Source organism: Solanum pennellii, chromosome 12 (assembly GCF_001406875.1).
Source record: "Solanum pennellii chromosome 12, SPENNV200".
In the NCBI taxonomy this organism is placed as follows: domain Eukaryota; kingdom Viridiplantae; phylum Streptophyta; class Magnoliopsida; order Solanales; family Solanaceae; genus Solanum; species Solanum pennellii.
Genome location: NC_028648.1, coordinates 6,496,112 through 6,518,051, shown reverse-complemented (window position 1 = coordinate 6,518,051; position 21,940 = coordinate 6,496,112). Strand labels below are relative to the sequence as shown.

General features: G+C 35.1%; 2 protein-coding genes across 2 annotated transcripts; one reads left to right on the top strand and one right to left on the bottom strand.

The window, feature by feature from the left end:
- Window positions 1–337: 337 nt before the first annotated feature.
- On the top strand, window positions 338–1,121 carry LOC107006990 (MADS-box transcription factor PHERES 2-like). The gene has a single exon (XM_015205477.2). The coding sequence runs from the start codon at window positions 352–354 to the stop codon at window positions 1,009–1,011; it is 660 nt and encodes a 219-aa protein (XP_015060963.1). The 5' UTR covers window positions 338–351; the 3' UTR covers window positions 1,012–1,121.
- Window positions 1,122–2,332: 1,211 nt separating this feature from the next.
- Window positions 2,333–5,977, bottom strand: LOC107005643 (GPI-anchored protein LLG1-like). Its single transcript, XM_015204283.2, has 3 exons — window positions 5,830–5,977; window positions 5,657–5,713; window positions 2,333–2,868 (listed from the first exon to the last, which is right to left on the bottom strand). Exons 1-3 carry the CDS (start codon window positions 5,915–5,917, stop codon window positions 2,492–2,494), a joined length of 522 nt encoding a protein of 173 aa, XP_015059769.1. The 5' UTR covers window positions 5,918–5,977; the 3' UTR covers window positions 2,333–2,491.
- Window positions 5,978–21,940: the final 15,963 nt, after the last annotated feature.

Genomic DNA, 21,940 nt, shown 5'->3' with positions numbered 1-21,940 from the left:
TCTTTTGTAAAGCATATATTCAATAAACATTTTCAAACAAATAAGCCCGTGTAAAAAGGTTAGGGTAATTGTTTTATTATCTATATATCTCCAAAATAATCATGGAATATGACATGTACAATTTCAATTTGAATATTAACAATTTTCATCTTTTTAAGGAAAAAAAATAATAATTTCCTTAAAATCAGATTACACTAATCAAATTATTTAAAATTTGGAATCTAAATTATGAAAGTTCTTAATTTGACTACATTGACAATTCTTGTTTAACAACTATAAAAGCCACACATCTCTTCATGTTTTATATATTCTACTCCAAAAGAAAATATTTTTTTTGTTCAAGTATCAAATATGGCTAGAAAAAGGCTCAGAGATGCTAGGAACTACAGCGAAAATGTGAGAAACTCCATCTTAGATCGAAGAGAAACAAGTTTGTTCAAGAAAGCCGAAGAGCTTTCTATCTTGTGTGACATAGAAGTCGCCATAATTATTTTTAGGCCAGGAAAAATCCAACCCATTGCTTGGAAATCTGCAAGTCTGGCTCAGGATGTCTTGACGAGGTATTTAAGTTTTATTGAGTTCAAAAGGCTTGAAAAGTTGGTCACACATGAAGAATATCTTCAAAAGAAAGTTGATAAAAAAGAAGAACAAATTAGCAAATTAGAGAAACTGAATGAGGCGAAAGAAATGGAAATCCTCTTCAACCAACTAGTGGAGGGAAAAAGTATTAATGAACTTGATGCTAGAGAAATGAAAGGTTTGCTAAAGGTGTTTGCTGCAAAAATGACTAAACTTGATGAAAGAAAGAAAGAACTAAACCAGCCTCCAAATCCTCCATCCAACAAAGAAAACATTATCTTATCTGCAAGTCCAATGGAAGAGTCATTCAATAACCCGGGGTTTATTGATACTATAGCTACATTAGGGGATGGAAGCGATATAGAGCCTGCACCTAAAGAAGGCAATGCCGTCAATGTTGAAGATGATGGACATTACAAGGACCTCGATTGAGAATGTAATAATTATAATGTTCTATCATTGTTTCTGCATGTTCTCTTTTCATAGTGTGTGTCTTAATTTGTTGCATTTTTCTTTTCAGTTCATGTTATTGTGCTTTTTATTTCAATCATTTACGAATGTTATTCTATTTTGTTGGAAAAATGAACTAATATTGTTCGATTAATAAGTTATTTTTGTCAAAATTTCGGACTAAGTTGAATATTTATTTTTAGTCGTACATATTTTATTTCTCTCAAGTTTAGCAACCTATGATATTTGATACAAAAGATACTTCATGTGTGTTAACATTTAGGAATATCTACCCTATATATTGTATCCTATTCAAATCCATCAAAGAAAGGCCTCAAATTTAATAAACTTCCCAAGATCACAAATTTTGTTTATAGTATATAATCAATGCATACATGATGAATGAATAATCACTATATAATTAGTATATATTAATTTACAATGTATAAGTATTCATCATTCCATAATCATTAGATTTTTCCTATTTTTCTTAGGTTTTGGAATAAATGAATAAATTGGATTTCAGGATTTTTTTTGTGGGGGGGGGGGGTATTTGAAAATGAGAAGGATTGACAACAACACGAGACAAAGAGGTAAGGTTCCCATGGGGGATTTCTCCAATTATGAGTGATATTTCATGTTTAAAGTCAATTGATATAATGGAGAAAAGACTAAGGGCATTATTTGGAGATCGAGTCAAAGGGTATTTTTAGGCTAATGATATTTTATTGTATACCTTGTAATCTTGTTGTGCCAACCAATCATTTGTGTAATTAGTAGTAATAGACAACCAATAATTATCTTGTGTCTTGTTTATCTTCCATAATTTACTTTATTACAAAGTTATTCAAAGACCATATTCTTTCAATGCTTAGGACACAACTAAACTAAAAAAAAACTCTCTTAAGTTATTCTAACAATCTATAATTGATGGTAGAGTCCCCTTTACACTTATAGCCCTAGAATTTGGATACTTTGGATGCACTAAATTATTAGTATCCTTTAAATTCAAAACTTATATTAAAAAGAATAGAATGTGGTTCTAGCTGGTCTCTAGCAGAGGTCCACAAGGGTGGGTGCACTGGCCAATATCAGCAGTACTAAGTGTCATCCTCTGCTTTTTATTGGGGCGCTGTTTTTTATATTTAGTTTCTGCTAGTTTCTCAAAGCAGATCTCTCTCTCTCTCTCTCTCTCTATATATATATATATATATATTATTATTTTTTTCTTCTAAATTAACCGGTGCATGTGCATTCTCACCTATACATGTGGGTCCATATCTGCTTATAGCATAATTGAGAATGACTACATGAGAAATTCAAGTGTAATAAGGTATACCACCATACGGGTGAAAATCGATCGAATCATACATACATACATACATAAATACGTAAAAAATCGTCAATAACAATCTAAAAATCAAACCTTATGAGCAAAACCTGTTCTCTTGTGATATGAATATCAGAAAAGCAACATCAACATCAAGGCCCCCATAAAAGTTGTGGCAAAACTGTAAACTAGTGATAGTTTACAGTCTATCTGGCTGCTACTAGTATCATCGCGATCAGCTGATTGTGATGGTGCTAATGCAGGACATGGCAGACCTTGCTGTGTACCTTTGCACACACTGGCAAAAAGACCAGTTGGGTAATGTCCGTACTGATTGATGTAGCCGTGCATTACAGAGATACAGTCATTTGATTGATTATTCAGACTTTCGACGAAAGGACAAGCAAACTGTAAAAAAGCATCGCAACATTGTTTGGCTGGGTATCGTGGTGGCTTGCATTGGCTAGTGATGATAGTGTAGTTCTGAAACTCAAAGCTAACAGGACAAGCTGCATTGAGTAGTATAGGTAAAAGAAACTCAAATTATCTTTCAAGTTAGTTTGTGAAGTGATCAATTGTGTATTGCATCGAAGAATAAGCATTCAATGACTTGTCATACCTATGTTGCTCGGACTCTTTAAAAATGTCATCAGATGAGTATCGAATTCTTGAAAACTAGATGTGATAATATGTTTAAAGAGTTTGAGCAACTTAGTCTCAGCTAAGTGAATTAATCCCTCTATTTCATATTACTTGACCATTGTTGACTTGGCACAACTTTACTTAGAGGAGTATTTTACTAAATTAATCTGATTAATAATGAGTTGGAACTTTCAATTTGACTACCACCATTTTATGTAGTTGTTTAATACTAAGGATAACATGGGATAGAAGTAATAAAAGTCTCTTAATCATCTATTATTATAAGAGGGAACAAAAAAAGTTAAAAGTTGAATTATAATTTTACCCTTACTTTAAATTAGAATGTTATAAAAACATTTAATTATTTAGTTTAAATGTTAAATTGTATCATTCTAATAAAAATGTTGATGAATTTTGCATTTCCTTAAATTAATTCTTAATTAAAATATAAATAAATAATTAAATGTTTGGAATGTGAAAAGATATATTTTAATTGTACATGTATATTCTAGAATAATTACTCGCATATGAAAAGAGTGACCCCCATTTATCCGATTAATGCCACTGATTTTATTTATTTGATTTATTATTACTAAGATATTAGAAGTGTGTTATTATATATGAATGAATTAGTAATAAATTATTGAGATGACTTGTAATTGCCTCATTTATTACTAATTACAATGATTTGTGTTTTTCATCTTTTTAATTATTCATTCAAACTAGACTAAATTTCAAGTTCAAAGCAATAATTATTAGTGGTAATGTTACTTCTCTTAGTAAGTCTAACTATGATTTGTATCTTTCATCTTTCCATCTATCTATATATTAAAGACTATTATTTAAAACCGAAAAATATAGAATTTAAACAGACATTTTTACTACAATTTAAGAACTAGGTGATAACCATTGAAAAATGAAAGAAATTGTCATTCAACTGATAATCCAAAAACTATTCCATCTATGATAGGCAAAAAAGTCATGAAAAAATAGAATACATAAGGTGGGGAGAAGAACTTGAAGACTTCTTTTTAGACATGTCTAAGTCCTCATATCTCTTTCGATATATATTCTTCATCATGCAGATTATTGTTGTTTCTAATTTCTTTTGCATTTCTAATAAACTCATTGTGATGTTGTAATCTTTTAGCTATTATTATGAGCTTTTGAAATAGATGTGTGTATGAAGTTCAGTGTTTAATTTATATATCTGTCAGTTTTATATTTTAAATGTAATTGCTTTTAATCTTGTATAATTTTGATAGTACTGTCTTTTAATTTTAAAATCTTACTTAAATAATGTAAATATTTCACTCTATCGTTTCTCATTAAAATAAAATAGGCAATCTTATCAATAAGTGTGCATGTATTTTTAATATCCATTTATGGCTATAAAAGGTTATCACTAATATTTAGATCATAAAAAAGACTTATACAAAGTTAAAGGAGACTATATTATATTAATTAATTTCACATACTTTTTGCTTGATGCCAAATGCGCAATCCCTTTTTATTTATTTTTGTTGATACATGAAATATAATTGGTAAAATTAATATTGTTGATTTAAACATTTTCTATTTGATAGCACAATTATAAATTATATAACAGTAGTAAAAATTAAACGGTGCAACGCACGTTGTCAGAAACTAGTTTACTTAAACCAATAAATAACATAAAACATCTATTATTTTTAGTATAGGGGACAAGTAAAATAAAACAGAAAGGAATGTGTTTGTGGAAAGGGCATAATACATAAGCAAACATTCAAACTTTGCCTCAACTGGCAAGTAAACACTCCAACTTTGAGTATACACATTTAGACATTTTAGCTCGTCTCTGTTGTTAATTAGTTGAACACTCCAACCAACAAAATGATCATCTAGACATCTCAAATATTTGTGTCACGTTAACATAAAATATCCATGCGATATACTAAAGACAAGTTGGAGTGCTTAGTTATTAATTCAGACCAAATTGAAGTGTGTAGATATGCACTATAAATATTAGAGTGCCTTATTACCAGCTAAGGTCAAATTGGCGTTTGGTTGTATATTATGCCTTGTGGAAATCCAGGACTATGGGGATAGTTTATTCCCCAAAGTAGCCATTGTTTATTCAAAATTAGTTCTGATTTCCTTCTATCCAAGACTGCAACCAAACATTCCAAAGATATGCTCTGCTAAGGGAAAAATGAGGTAAACTGACATAACTATAATACTAGTTTCGTTGGTTGGAAACAAGTTATCTCGAGATTAATTATTTTGGGATATAAGTTATGTCATCATACATATGAGATAATATATTCTACACGATGGAATAAATATTCAAAATTGTCTAATACCTCCAATTAAAACACAAAATAAAATATCTAAATAATTAAAATTATCATATTTATTAAGTACAGACAAATGAAACCTATCGCTTAGTCATAAGAGATTCCCTAGTTGAACACAAAAAGAATGTGCAACAAAACTAGACTCAACGAATTAACAAATTTCAAAAGGGAAAACCCCTTTTCATTCCCCAAATAAAAGGAAATTTTCACACAAAGAGACATTAAAATATGAGATACCAAGAATATCCCCACAACAAATCATCAAAATTCAATAAAATAATATTTAATTAGAATACACAAAAAGTAGCATGGAGATTACCATCCTTAGCCTGAAGAAGATTTCTCCCAGTTGAAATTGGGTACACAAAAATTCTATCTGTGGCAAAAAAAATTGGTAACTAACATTGAATACACTAAAACCAAAACAAAACTAATTACAATAATAATAAAAAGGAAGAGTTAGTGCAGAAAAAGAAAAATAAAAATAAAAACCTGATATAGAAATTGAAGTCAAGGCTCCATGCAGAAGAGAGAAAAATAAAAGTAGAATAAAACAAGAGCAATAATGTCTCCACTGCATTATTGTCTTTAACTTATTGTCTTTAACTTTCACAAGAGGGTCTCTCCTTATCTATTTAAATAATAATTGATAAGAAAAAAATAAATAGATATAGAGCTCACATTTAATTTTCATCTCATTAATTGTTGGGATAAAACAGAATATTTTTTAGATTATGATCGAAATTTCAGAGAGATTCTTAATTAAACTAAGATACTATTATTCTTTAAATTAATTTTTAAAATAATTTTGTATATCTTTTTTGCTTACATGACATTCAAATATCTCTCACGCACCTCAATTATTTGAAGTCTAGAAGTGTATTAGATAAAATAAAAAATATACAAAATTACACAAAAATGAGTTCAAGAAGTGATATGAACTTAGTGTAGTTAAAATATATTTATGAAATTTCAATCGTAGTCTAAGGATCCTTAACTATTTTTTAATGATTTTATATTTTTTCTACCTTCCACAGTTCCATGGTAGTTATGTCTGTATTGGATAAAAAATAAATTAGGCATGCGATTTTTTTAAAAAAAATAAAAATTGGACACGTGGCACTAACAAAGGATGTTCAAAGAAGTTGGTTCAAAGGAATATGTTGGGTAAAGGTCAACCTTTACCTTGGTAAGTTAGAAAAATTGTCCATTTTTCTATGTTATTATTTGTTAGATGTTTAAGAAGATAGTTTTTACAATTTAAAGAATTATCTGATGTTATGCTCACTTAGTTTTTACATTATACTTTCTTTTTCAATTTAAAGATTTATTTGATGTTATGCTCAATTAGTTTTTAGATTATCTTTTCTTTTTTGATAAAAAAATTTATATATTTATTCTATTTTGTCTTTGGTATTCAAGTTTCTAATAGAAATAAGAAAAAAGGTTTAATATACTCTGTAACTTTACTATTTAGATTTGATATACTTTTTGTTATGAAACTGATTCATATATAAACATATTCTTATATAAATGACTCACATATACTCTTTCCTCTAATATGTGAAAAGAATAATTTAATATAATATAATGTTTTAATTATTTTTTTAAAAAAAATATAATCCATATGGGTATATTTGATTCTCTTCAAATGTATTTGTTTACTTTTTTAGTTAAACAACTAATTTAAATTTATTATTTTGATAGTTAAATTTATTTATTTTTCACTAATCAATATATATATAAAGGAGGATCATAGAGGAGCTGATGTGGCACCTCTCTATGGCCTCCATTTCAATTTCTTTTTTTCCTCCTTTTTTTTTTTCATTTCTTTTCATTAAATAATTTGTTTATTAATTAAAAAATTCATTCATATTTATTATTCTAATTATACCTAAAAAGTTACAACAAAACCTCCATCTATTTACATTCCTTACTTAAATAATATGTCTCTTCAACTTATTTTTAATTATTCTTATGGTTTACACAAACTATAAATAACAACTATCTATGTTCAATGATCATTCTCATTTTCTCATTCTTTCTTTTTATATGTGTGTGTGAATGAAATTCCTAGAGTAAAGATACTATACAATTCCATTTGACCTTGTGAATTGAATTGAATCTATTTTCAAAACATATACCATTCTTTTCCTTCCAAATTGACCACCATATACATGATGGTATTAACCTTCACCATCTCCTCCGACTCTTGTTGCCTCCTCTCCTTACCCAACTCTTTAACAACTCAGATGTATGTTCTGGCATTGTCCAATTCAGATTTGAGATGCTAAGGAAATTTTTTTTAATTGTTTCATGAACTATATTTCCATCAAATATCTTCATATTAAAAAAGATTAGAGGAGTACAAGAGATAGTATCAATAAAAGTAATAAAATGCAATTCTATTCCTGAATGAGCCGGTTACAAAGAAAAATAAAAGCAAGAACAGACTTTGACATTATTATTATTATGGGTATGGATTGACTGGCTCTTGTTATTTCTATGTTCACATTCTAGGATAGGTGTTTCAAGCATGGAAGGGCACATTTATTTCGTATATTCGAGGTTGGAAATTGATTGCTAAGGGTTGCATTGTATCATATTGTTAGAGTTTAGGATGTTGACCTAGAACCACCGAACTTATAGTCAATTCTTGTTGTTAATGAATTTCTAGATGTCTTTCCGGATGATCTCTTTGGTATTTCCTAAAATGGGAGATTAATTTGCTATTGATACATTACCAGATATCCACCCAATATCAAATCCTCCGTATAGAATGGCACTAGCATAATTAAAGGAATTAAATGAGTAGCTAAAAGACTTGTTAGGTAAGGGTTTCATCAGGCCAAGTGCATCATCATGCGGTGCACCAATATTGTTTCTACGAAAGAAAGATAGGTCATTGCATAGATGTATAGACTACTGACAACTCAATAATGTTACTATAAAGAACCAATGCTCACTGCCAAGGATTGATGATTTGTTTGAGCAGCTATAAGGTGCCCGATATTTCTTAAAGAGTGATTTATGTTATGGGTACTATTAGGTATGAGTTCGAGAAAGTGATATTCCTAAGACAACTTTCAAGATCAAATATGTTCATTTTGAGTTTCTTGTAATGTATTTCAGATTGACAAATGCCAGTAGTTTTTATAGAATCGATAAACAACATATTTAGGCCATTCTTAGACTCATTCATGATTATGTTTATTGATGATATTCTTATATATTCACAATTAGACTTGGAGTAGAGAGACATTCTTGGAGAAGTGTTTCAGGTACTTCGAGGTCATAAATTGTATGATAAGCTCTCGAGTGTGACTTTTGGTTGTATTCTGGTATACAGGTTGACATGAAGAAGATTGTGGTCGTGAAGACTTGACCTAACCTATGCCTCTAATAGAAGTTTGTAGATTTTGAGGTTAGCAAGCTATTTTAGGATGTTTGTAGACGGATGGATTATCTTCACTTTTAACACCTTTGACTAAGCTAACTCAAAAAATAGATAAGTTTCAGAAGACCGTAGTCTGAGAACAAAGCTTTCAAGAGTTAAAAAGACAGATGGACTTTAGCCCCAGTTTTGACCTTAACAGAGGGTCCAGAGGGCTATGTGGTTTATTTTATTGCTTCAGGCATCGGGGTTGATTGTGTTTTGATGCAACATGGTAAGGTGTTACCATTCTTCTATATAGCTAAAATAATCACGAGAAAAACTACCTGGCCCATGATTTAGATTTGGCCGCAATTATTCATGCCTTGAAAAATTGAGGCATTAATTATATGATGTGCATACGTATAGACAAATCATAAAAGCATCTAATACATTTTCAAGCAAAAGGATTTGAATCTACGATAGCGTTGATGGCTTGAGTTGCTGAAAGATTATGATGTGATTATCATATACCATCCCGGGAATGGCCATGTGGTAGAGGATTCCCTAATTCATATTTAATTAACCCCTCAAAAGTACAAAAAGTCAGTAAGAAGTTGATTGGTTGCAAGATCTGGGGCAAAACCCATTGGTACAGTGTTTCATGAGGGTGGTCTATAGGTCGTAAAGGGTTTTACGAATCGTTGATATGCCTCATGGATTACACTTAGAACTTGGGGAATGTTGGCTTTGTGTTCATAAGTTCGATATATAATCCATGGTTCAGTGTATAAGTCATGGATGGCTCGTAGAGTGAAGGTTAGAAAATAGGAAAAATGTAAAGTCTGTGACCCTTTTCACGAGCCAACAAGACAAATATTAATAGGGAAAACAAGTTATATATGTGTCCCATGGTTACATCATTTAGAAATTTGATATTTCAGTATTTTTGGGATCTACGAGTGGTTAATACGGGTTGTAACTTGAACTGAGGAAAATTTCCAGTCTCTTATTCTATGAGGAGGTTTGACGAGTTGTATAAGGAACAAACGGTCATGAAAGTGGTTTGTGATTCTTCATCAGAGACCTTAACTATCGTTAAATGATTGATAGATGGAAAGTACGGTCCGTACAAGCATGTACAGAACGCAGAAGGTAATTGTTGTTATTGTCCGATAACTCTTTCTTAGGGTTATCTGGGTCTTTTCCTACTCTTTTAATTTATATACTTCGTCATTTTAGACTTATTTGAAGAGGTATAACTGGTTTGTAAGACCTAACCATCGTTTTCACCCTCATTCTCTCCAACTTTGAATTCTCTCTCAACTCCCAAAGAAAAGCAAGGATTCCAATGTTCCAAGGGTTTCAATCCTTCTATCCAAGTCCAATATAGGGTTTCATCAAGGTATATGCAAAATTCATCAATGAGTTCATCTTCACCCATTGAGTCCCAAAGAAGCATCTATTTCTCTACTTCTAATTCTTACCTCATTTTAGAGAGTAGGCCTTACCTCTAGTGTAACACCCCGTAGCCAAAACAGACCAAAAATTAGTTTTTCAAAAAAATCTGCAGGTGCTACCAACGGTGGCATCGACGGACCATAGCCTGAACCACGGTCCGTCCTGCACAACCGTCGATGGGATCAGAAACTCTCAAAAGTTTCAGCCTAGAAAAATTGGTTAAGTCTTGGACGACGGACGGACTTATGGTCTGTAGGTCAAACGATGGTCCGTAGTGCGTGACCGTCGATCAAGAATCCCTTCAACCACTCTCTTACAAGAACTATGGATGACCAGCATGGTTCGTAGGTGGACCTACGGTCCTTAGGTGGAAAATTTACAGCCAGTTAAAGGGAAATGCAGCTGGGTCAACTTAAAATGATCATAACTCTTAGCACAAAATGAATTAGGTCTCCCATGACCTACCCACAGATATATAATTGAATTATCTTTCCATAGCCACAGACCTTGCTAAAATCAGACCTCCGAGTAAAAGGTTATGCCCATTTTAGTAAAGTCCTGTCGAACAGGCCCTCACGACGGACCCAACGACGGGGAGTCGAGCGCACGACGGACCGTCAGTCCTGGCCGTCGTGAGGCCTGACAGCAACCTTCCCAGGTGTCTTTTTGACCTTTCCCACTCCGTTTAAATCCTAAGTTATGTCGTTTTGACCCTAAATCATCAGATTTTAGTCAGTTTAAGCCTAGAAACATAATTAAAACATATCCAAGTCAAATCATTAAATCAAAACTTAGAAAATTAGAAGCAAGAGAGGAGAAAAAAGCTCAAGAACCCTAGTTCAAGAACGCCACAAGCTCCAGCAGTTCCAGCCCCGAAACTTAAGTATTTTTCCGTGGATTTCATCACCAGGTATGTGGAATTTCACTAGTGGGTTCCTGTCACCCATTGGGTCCTTACATTCAGTCAGTTCTTGATTCTCTTATCATGATTAAACCTAGGGTTTCTAGAACTTTGATATAACTTCATGAATCTATTAAGTATATGTTCCAAATCAAATTATCATGTTATTACTCAGATTATCGCATGAATTTCAGAACCCTAGCTTTGTATTTCTTTAGTTCTTGAATTACACATGCTAGGTCATATATTTCAGACACTTCAGATATACATGCCTTAGTTATAAATGCATAATTACCAGATTAATTGTTGCATTGTCAGTTTGCATGTTCAGTTTCGAGCTATCCAGTATTTACAGAAATTCTAATATAATAAGTTAATTTACAAAATTCATTGGGAGTAGCATACTACCGAGTTGGACTAGGGTTTAGCGTACCCAATAGTCCCTGAACTACTAGCCTAGTAGGTTGTAACTCCCCTCTGTGGCAATCAGTTTAGTGATCACGCCAGTATGCCTTTATACATTTGGCAGGGTATATTGGTCCTCTAGATGGGGCGTATACATCGGACTCCACATTTAGCTCATGTGGTTTTATTATCGGTTATTAGTGGCTCCCACAGTTCAGTCAGACTCTCTGCATTGACCATTTATCAGTATATTCAGTATTCAGTTTAAGAATGTTATAAATTGGTCATTGCATCCAGTTAGCTCAGAAATCAGCACATCACATTCAGATTATTATACTTGTTTTTGTGCTTGTTAAGTTATATTTTATTTCAGCTTTATTCTATCCTACATGCTCAGTACCTTTCAAGTACTGACGCATACGTGCGCTACATCTTCTCACCATGTAGGTTCAGGTTCTCAACATCCAGATCACGCATAGATCATTTTCCCGATCTCCAGTTCAGTAGATTCAGTGGTGAGTCCTCATTCTCCGAGGACAAAAGTCATGAGTTTCATTTCAGTCTTTAGTCATTTAGTTTCAGTTTTTGCTAGATTTAGCTGGGGCTTGTCCTAGTATTTCTAGTCTAGTTTAGAGGCTATTTTCAGACATAGTTAGATTCAGCTTAGTATTGAGTTAATAATTCTTTTGTATTAAACTCATTGTTTTCAAATATCTCAGTTATAGAATATGGGTAATCCCCATCTTTTCATTTTAAGTATGATTTAGCTTCTGCAACAGTTTATTATCTTTAGTATGCTCATGATCATTCCAACAGGGTTAGCTTGGGATCACTTGTGGTCCTAGGTTCCGTGTCCGCGTCTCGGGGGTAGCTCGGGGCGTGATAAAACTTGGTATCAGAGCACTAGGTTCAAGAGTCCTAAGAGCTGAAAAAGCCGCACTAAGTAGAGTCCTTTTCATGGGTGTGAAGTGCACCACATCTAATGTTAGGGAGGCTATAAAGTGTTTTAGGAAAAAAAACTTCACTTTCTTGTTACTCTTATCGTGCGTAAGGTATGATCTTATTCCATTCTAACTTTACGTTCTACATTTCAGATCATGCCTCCTCGTAGAGCTAACGCTAGGAATGCGAATGCCAGGAATGCAAACGCAGCTCCTCCAATCCCAGATCAATAAGTCTCAACTGCTGAGTTCAGGAATGCCATACAGATGTTGGCTCAAAGTATGACCCACCAGAACAATCGGGTTCATGATCCTATGAATGAAAATAGTGGATCAGCAACAGCAAGGGTCCGTGACTTTGTTAGGATGAATCCGCCTGAGTTCTTAGGATCGTAGACTAATGAAGATCCTCAGAATTTCTTGGACGAAATCATGAAGATCTTTGAGGTGATGCAGGTTACTGGGAATTATCGGGTTGAGTTGGCGTCATACCAGCTGAAAGACGTGGCTCATATCTGGTACACTCAGTGGAAGGAGAATAGGGGTGCAAATGCAGCTCCTATTACTTGGGAGTGCTTCAGTGAGACTTTTCTCGACAGGTTTTTCCCAATAGAGTTGAGAGAAGCAAAGGCCCAAGAATTCATGAACTTGAGGCAGGGAAACATGACAGTCCAAGAGTATGGGCTGAAGTTTAACCAACTCTCCAGGTATGCTCCTCACATGGTTGCTGACTCCAGGGCTCAGATGAATAAGTTCTATTATGGAGTATCAGATTTGATGAAGACAGAGTGCAGAAATGCTATGTTGCTGGGAGATATGAACATCTCTAGGCTTATGACTCATGCTCACCAGGTTGAGGGTGATAAGCTTAGGGAACAGGCTAAGGAAAATAAGAAGGCTAGGACTGGGAACTATGACTATTCTCAGCAGAAATTGGGTGGTGGAAATCGCTCGCAGGGTCAGCAGAAGTTTTCAGCTCCAGCCCTTCATCAGCTAGTGTTCCATCCTCCAAGAATAGGTATGACCAGAAGGGCAGAGCACCAGGCTCTAAGTTTCAGGGAAGTGTTTCAGGCACCAACACTTACCCCACTTGCTCTAAGTGTGGTAAGAACCATCCGGGCGTGTGTCTTGCAGGAAAAGAAGGATGTTCTGGATGTGGTCAGTCTGGTCACAGGTTGAGGGACTGTCCTTCTAGACAGGGTCAAGGAGGTGGTAATGGTAGAGCTCAGTCTACAAATTCAGCAGCACCAGCAAGTCGCCCAACTCAGCAGGGTAACTCATCTGGTACAGGTGTCGGTCAGTGCCAGAACAGACTTTATGCTCTTCAGGCTCGCCAGGATCAGGAAGGTTCTCCTGATGTAGTCACTGGTACGTTGCGAGTCTTTGACCTTGATGTTTATGCATTGTTAGATCCAGGGGCTACTCTTTCTTTTGTAACTCCTTATATAGCAGTCCAATTCAGTGTCAGTCCAGAAACTCTCTGAGAACCCTTCTCAGTCTCTACTCCAGTCGGTGACCCAGTTATAGCTAGACGGGTATACAGAAATTGCCCTGTCATAGTCTCTCAGAAAGTCACCTCAGCAGATCTAGTAGAGTTAGAAATGATAGACTTTGATGTCATTCTCGGCATGGATTGGTTAAACTCATGTTATGCCTCAGTCGATTGTAGAACTAGGATTATTCGTTTTCAGTTTCTAGACGAACCAATCTTAGAATGGAAGGGTAGTAGCCTAGAGCCTATGGGTCGATTTATTTCTAACCTTAAGGCCAGAAAGATGATATCTAAGGGTTATCTCTATCATCTAGTTTGGGCTAAGGATTCTAGCCTTGAAACCCCATCTCTTGAGTCAGTTCCAGTAGTCTGTGAATTTCCAGAAGTATTTCCAAAAGATCTTCCCGGGGTTCCTCCCGAAAGGGAAATCGACTTTGGAATTGATCTCCTTCCAGATACCCAGCCTATTTCTATTCCTCCTTACAGAATGTCTCCATCAGAGCTTAAGGAATTGAAAGAGCAGTTGAAAGACCTTCTAGATAAGGGTTTCATCAGACCTAGTATTTCACCATGGGGTGCACCAGTATTGTTCGTAAAGAAGTAAGATGGTTCTCTCAGAATGTGCATTGACTATAGACAGTTGAACAAGGTCACAATCAAGAATAAGTATCCCATCCCCAGGATTGATGACTTGTTTGAACAACTTCAGGGTGCTAGTCATTTCTCAAAGATGGACCTTAGATCGGGTTATCATCAGCTCAGAGTCAGAGATAGTGACATTCCAAAAACAACCTTTAGAACTCGGTATGGTCATTATGAATTTGTAGTTATGTCGTTTGGACTAACCAATGCTCATGTAGCTTTCATGGATTTGATGAACAGAGTGTTCAAACAGTACTTAGACTTGTTCGTTATCGTCTTCATTGATTATATCCTCATTTACTTTAGGAGTGAGGAAGAACATGCAAGTCATTAGAGAGTTGTTCTGCAGACTCTCAAAGATCACCAGTTACTCGCTAAGTTTAGTAAATGTGAGTTTTGGTTGCAATCCGTTGCTTTCCTTAGTCACATTGTATCTAGCGAAGGGATCCGCGTAGATTCACAAAAAATAAAAGCAGCGAAACAATGGCCCAGACCTACCTCTGCTACAGATATCAGAAGTTTCTTAGGTCTAGCAGGTTATTACAGAAGGTTCGTGGAAGGATTTTCATCCATAGCCTCACCATTGACTAGGTTGACTCAGAAGATGGTCAAGTTCCAATGGTCAGATGATTGTGAGAAAAGCTTCGCAGAATTGAAAACTAGATTGACTACAACTCCTGTCTTGACTCTACCAGAGGGTTCAGATGGTTATGTGATCTATTGCGATGCATCCAGAGTTGGCCTTGGTTGTGTGTTGATGCAAAGAGATAAGGTTATATCTTATGCCTCTAGAAAGCTTAAGGTGCATGAGAAGAACTATCCAACTCATGACCTCGAGCTTGCAGCAGTGGTGTTTGCACTCAAGATATGGAGACACTACTTGTATGGTGTTCATGTAGATGTGTTCACCGATCATAAGAGCCTTCAGTATGTGTTCACCCAGAAAGAGTTGAATCTTCACCAGAGGAGATGGCTTGAGTTTCCTTAAGTATTATGATATGAGTGTGCATTATCATCCTGGAAAGGCGAATGTAGTGGCCGATGCTCTTAGTAGATTATCTATGGGTAGTGTAGCCCATGTTGAGAAAAAAGAAAGGAGCTAGTGAAGGATGTTCACAGACTTGCTCACTTGGGAGTTCGCCTTATGAGCATATCAGACAGCGGTATAACAGTTCAGAATGGGGCAAAATCATCTTTGGTAGTGGAGGTTAAGGAAAAGCAAGAGAGTGATCCGATCTTGCTTGAACTAAAGGGTGCAGTCAACAATCAGAGAGTGGAGTAAGTGCCCCAATTTCCAGCAAGTCAAGGTAGAATATCAGAGACCAGGAGGTATGACTCAAGAGATCGATATTCCTACTTGGAAGTGGGATGTGATCAATATGGATTTCATCACAGGGTTACCTCGTACTAGCAGATAGCATGACTCAATTTGGGTGATAGTTGATAGGATGACTAAGTCTTCTCGCTTTTTGGCGGTCAAGACTACATATTCGGCAGAGGACTATGCCAAGCTTTACCTTATTGAAATTGTGAGGTTGCATGGGGTTCCTTTGTCTATCATATCAGATAGAGGTCCTCAGTTTACCTCTCATCTCTGGAAGTCATTTCAAAAAGGTCTTGGTACTCAAGTTAACCTTAGTACAGCATTTCATCCACAGACGGATGGGCAGGCAGAGCGTACCATTCAGACCTTAGAGGATATGTTGAGAGCTTGTGTGATCGATTTCAAAGGTAGTTAGGATGATCACCTTCCTCTTATTGAGTTTGCCTACAATAATAGCTACCATTCCAGCATTTAGATAACTCTTAGCACAAAATGACCGTAGGTGGAAAATTTGCAGCCAGTTAAAAGGAAATGTAATTGGGTCAAATTAAAATGATCATAACTCTTAGCATAAAATTAATTAGGTCTCCCATAACCTACCCACAGATAGATAATTGAATTATCTTTCCATAGCCACCGACCTTGCTACAATCAGACCTCCGAGTAAAAATTTATGCCTATTTTAGTAAAGGTCTGTCAACAGGCCCTCACAACGGACCCAACAACAGGGCGTCGGACGCACGACGGACCGTCATTCCTGGCCGTCGTGAGGCCCGACAGCAATCTTCCCAGAGGTCTTTTTGACCTTTCCCACTCCGTTTAAACCCTAAGTTACGTCGTTTTGACCCTAAATCATCAGATTTTAGTCAGTTTAAGCCTAGAAACATAATTAAAACATATCCAAGTCAAATCATTAAATCAAAACTTAGAAAATTAGAAGCAAGAGAGGAGAAAAAAGCTCAAGAACCCTTGTTCAAGAACGCCAAAAGCTCCAGCAGTTCCAGCCCCAAAACATAAGTATTTTTCTGTGGATTTCATCACCAGGTATGTGGGATTTCACTAGTGGGTTCCTTTCACCCATTGGGTCCTTACTTTCAGTCAGTTCTTGATTCTCTTATCATGATTAAACCTAGGGTTTCTAGAACTTTGATATAACTTCATGAATCTATTAAATATATGTTCCAAATCAGATTATCATGTTATTACTCAGATTATCACATGAATTTTAGAACCCTAGCTTTGTATTTATTTAGTTCTTGAATTACACATGCTAGGTCATATATTTCAGACACTTCAGATATACATGCCTCAGTTATAAATGCATAATTACCAGATTAATTTTTGCATTCTCAGTTTGCATGTGTAGTTTCGAGCTATCCAGTATTTATAGAAATTCAGATATAATGAGTTAATTTCCAAAATTCATTGGGAGTAGCATAATACCGAGTCGGACTAGGGTTTAGCGTACCCATTAGTCCCAGAACTACTAGCCTAGTAGGTTGTAAGTCCCCTCTGTGGGTAATCAGTTTAGTGATCAAGCCAGCATGCCTTTATACCTTTGGCAGGGTATATTGGGTCCTCTCAATGGGGCGTATACATCGGACTCCAAATTTAGCTCATGTGGTTTTATTATCGGTTATTAGTAGCTCCCATAGTTCAGTCAAACTCTCTGCATTGACCATTTATCAGTATATTCAGTATTCAGTTTTAGCATGTTAAAAATTGGTCATTGCATCCAGTTAGCTCAAAAATCAGCACATCATGTTCATATTATTATACTTGTTTTTGTGCTTGTTTAGTTATGTTTTATTTCAGCCTTACTCTATATCCTACATGCTCAGTTCCTTTCAAGTACTGACGCATACGTGCGCTACATCTTCTCATGATGTAGGTTCAGGTTCTCAGCATCCAGATCACGCATAGATCCATTTCCCGATCTCCAGTTAAACAGATTCAGTGGTGATTCCTCATTCTCCCAGGACAACAGTCATGAGTTTCATTTCAGTCTTTAGTCATTTAGTTTCTGTTTTTGCTAGATTTAGCTGGGGCTTGTCCCAGTATTTCTAGTCCAGTTTAGAGGCTATTTTCAAACATATTTAGATTCAGCTTAGTATTGAGTTAATAATTTTTTTGTATTAAACTCATTGTTTTCAAATATCTCAGTTATAGAATATGGGTATTCCCCATCTTTTCATTTTAAGTATGATTTAGCTTCCGCAACAGTTTATTATCTTTAGTATGCTCATGATCATGCCAGCAAGGTTAGCTTGGGATCACTTATGGTCCTAGGTTCCGTGTCCGCATCTCGGGGGTAGCTCGGGGCGTGACATCTAGCATTTTCAGCTATTCACCCAGGTTTTCTTGTTTTGATACTGCACCGATATGTTCCTCATGTGCAGTTGAATTCCATGATGGTTTGACCTTTGTGAAATATTTATTTGCTATTCTAACCAAAGATGCGTGACATTTGTGTTCAAGAACCATTATTGTGATAAAGATGTCACGACCGAAGAGCTCCCCCTAGACGCAACCGGCGTCGGTGTCCTGGGAGAGGACTAAGACTAGCCTCTTAGCATTTGTCATAACATTTAATAGGTTAAAAAATGCGGAAAATTAAAACTTCTCATACATTTCTATATAGTGAGGTTTACATAGATATCTCGCATACTACATAGGAAGTTTACTTAGACTCCTCGCATATGAAGCTTATATAGGCTTCTCATTTAGACAACATAAGATACATAGGAATTAGTCTAATACTTTGTCTCATATTGAACCATCTAAAACGAGTACAAATGTTGGACACAGCCAATACAAAGTCAATATGCCATTATAGGCTTACATCAATATCCAAATGATAAAGGAATGAACAATGTCTTTATGACGATACAACTTCAAATCTAGAGCATAGAGAAGGTAACATCCTTGAACATGAGGACCTACCAATACTTAGAGAAATGAATCCAAGTCTTATTTAATCGGCCTCGTAGGAACTCAATGTTTGAAATCATGCTTAAAGGGACATTTGTTCAAAACCATGCTAAGTTACTTTGAAAAGCCTTTATGCATAATCAAGAACACATATGAGCCAATGAACATATATACATCAAGATTAGACCATATACAATACAAGATCAACATCATCAAGTAAAGTCAAGTCAACATGTGTACTAGCATATTAGAGCACATAACCAAAGCAACTCCAACATAATGTCATAACAACAAAACATGTATAAGAATTAATAACATTACAACATATGCAAAACCCTTACTCATAACCCATTACCAAGCTTACATGTGCAATGATCAATTGAAGTCCCATAACCCCACACAACCAAGTAAACCCAACAAAGGATCACAAGTAATGTCTAACTTCATATAACATAGCATCATGAGTAGTTGATGTACCGTGGGTTTCACGGTACTTTCAATGCTTTTTCCTTAAGTTTAGTGTGTGTCTACGACTTTTTTGTAGTAATTCTAATGTATTTTTATCTGTGTTTGTAGGAAAACTGTCCAAAATGGAAACGCAGAAGACTATGCTGAAATCGGTGCAGAACTGATGACCTACGGAGCCATCAACGGCCCGTCGACCCATCGACGGTCCGTAGGTAGTGATCGTCAACTGGAGGTTCAAAATGCTAAAATCAAATCGGGGAATTCTGACTAAGTTTGGGGCTACAGAAGGATCGACGATCCGTCGACTGATCACGGACCATCTTGGCAAACCGTTAATTGTAACAAAAAGTAGTCCCAGTACCCGACTTGAAGAAATCACTAAGTATGGAGGAACAGAGGCATCGATGGACCGTAAGTCCAACGATGAACCGTGTTGTTGGTCCGTCGATTGTAACAGAAAGGATACAAAAGTGGAGGCTGAAAAAGATTCTAAGTGTGGACCGACGGAGGCAGTCAACGTTCCGTCGTTCCATCGACGACCGTCAGTTGGGTCGTCGTCTGAAGACGCATTTTGGACAGATTTTTTTTTTATTTAAAACTCCATTTATTTTAGGACGTTATTATTATAAATAGGGTTAAAAACCTCGTTTCTGGGGTTAGACTTTTTGGTATTTTTCATACTCTTGTTATTGGAAGTTGAACTTTGGATTTAGAGAATTACTTCAAGTTTCCAGAATCGATTCTCAAGTTATTTTCTTTAATTCAAGTGTTATTTTTGGATTATCTTCAAACCTGTCAAAGTAAGTACATGAATTCTTTTTTAGTAACTATGAATTGTGTATTTCTAAGCATGAATAACTAAATCCACAACTAGGGTTGTGGGAACCATAGGTAATTAATAAGGTAAAACTATCTGAATAACAATTCTATAATAGGTTCTTGCATGTATTGATAATTCTTTCATTTAGAAGTCTTTTTAACGAGTGCACGCGTTAGAACTTGCCCTATTTCTACTTGCCGGACCAAGGGACGGAGTGAAATTCTCTAGTTGCCAGACCAAGGAATTAGGGATACATAACTTACCACTTTACATGTAAGACACTAAGAAAGAATTGTTATAGTTAGGATTACCACGTTATGAACCTATGGGGAACACTTACACCCTAGTTTCTCTCACCACTTGATAAACACCAAGTTATAAACTTGATATTAGTCTTACTTAGAAATAATTAAACATTTTTGTTACACAAAATCCCCCCTTTAATTAATTGTTTTCTGAAAGGACTTGACTAAGTAGACGTAATCGTAGATTGAAGTTAAGTCTAAACCATTTTCCTCGTGGGATCGACCCCAACCTAACAATTGGGGTCTTTTAACTTGATACGACCACTTATACTTCTTTAGGGAAGTATAATTTGAGCGTATCAGTAGTCATCATCATATTTAGCAATACAGACCAATAATATGTTCATAAGTGAGACTAACATCATATAGGTCATCAACATGTAAAAAGAACATTTGCATTTCATTAAATTCATAAAAGCATAAGAACATCCTCCTAAGACTTCACTCAAGTCCAACTAGTGCAATGCATCGGTAGAGTCCCATACCCCTACATATACTAAGAAGAACCCCTTAAGTAATCTTAGATAGGGTTCACATTATTACGTCCATTTTACTTTTGGGAACAATTGCCTTAACCTACATAGACCACATGAGCTAAATGTGGAATCCGTTGTCATAACCTTACACAGAAAGAAGGTGGTCTACTTGCCAAGGTAGAATCATAACATTAACATAGCATTCTAGGTGGATCCACTAGCTAGTCTTCCTATAGGGGCAACACACTTCAAGAACTAGGAGACATACTTGAGACCCTATTTATGCACAATTGCATTGTAATCTCTATCTCATGAGAACCATTGTGAACTCACTTTCCCACATTGGGAAGGGACACCTCTCATAACAACTTCACTCGGTTCTAAGCTAAAGTCCCTTTTTGAAATGTCTTTAAGCCTTTATTAATCATCATAGCTTAGTATAGGTCATAGGAGACTAATCACTTGTATATCATAATCATTAGCTCATTTGGAATTGCATGAGAACTTTCTTTCAATACAACCCTCATACATGAGATTAACACATTATCATCATCATCATGTCATAGTAAGGAACATAAGTGATCCAAATCAACCTTATATCATTACACCTTAATCATAATTTCACAATCCATAAAATCAAGACATTTCAATTACATTCATCATACCATCACCTATCTAATCTAATCACAATTAATACTTCAATTGAACATCTTCATTAAGTACAAGCCATCACATTTGACGTAAGGATTCAAGATCATAAGTCTTACCAATTTTCATTCACAAGCCTCTTTCCATGGTCTTACCATTAAACCAACCATATTAATTCATTAATAGACTTAATAACATCATATAATAATAATTAACACAAGAACTAAGTCAATTGCATCATCACTAACCAATTCAACGTCAATTCATAACCTAGGGCTAGGGAAATAGGGTCAATTCATGATCTCTTCTATAGAAATAGGTCTAACATCAAGAACTAACCTAATTTAATAATAATAAATCATATTATATCCATAATAATCAAAAGAAACCAAGAACAATACAATTTGAAAGATAAA

Coding starts and splice junctions, on each gene's coding strand:
- LOC107006990 (XM_015205477.2), top strand. CDS start 352: ATGGCTAGAAAAAGGCTCAGAGATGCTAGGAACTACAGCGAAAATGTG.
- LOC107005643 (XM_015204283.2), bottom strand. CDS start 5,917: ATGCAGTGGAGACATTATTGCTCTTGTTTTATTCTACTTTTATTTTTC. Junction 5,714..5,829: donor GACTTCAATTTCTATATCAG/GTTTTTATTTTT, acceptor TTTTTGCCACAG/ATAGAATTTTTGTGTACCCA. Junction 2,869..5,656: donor TCTTCTTCAGGCTAAGGATG/GTAATCTCCATG, acceptor TACTCAATGCAG/CTTGTCCTGTTAGCTTTGAG.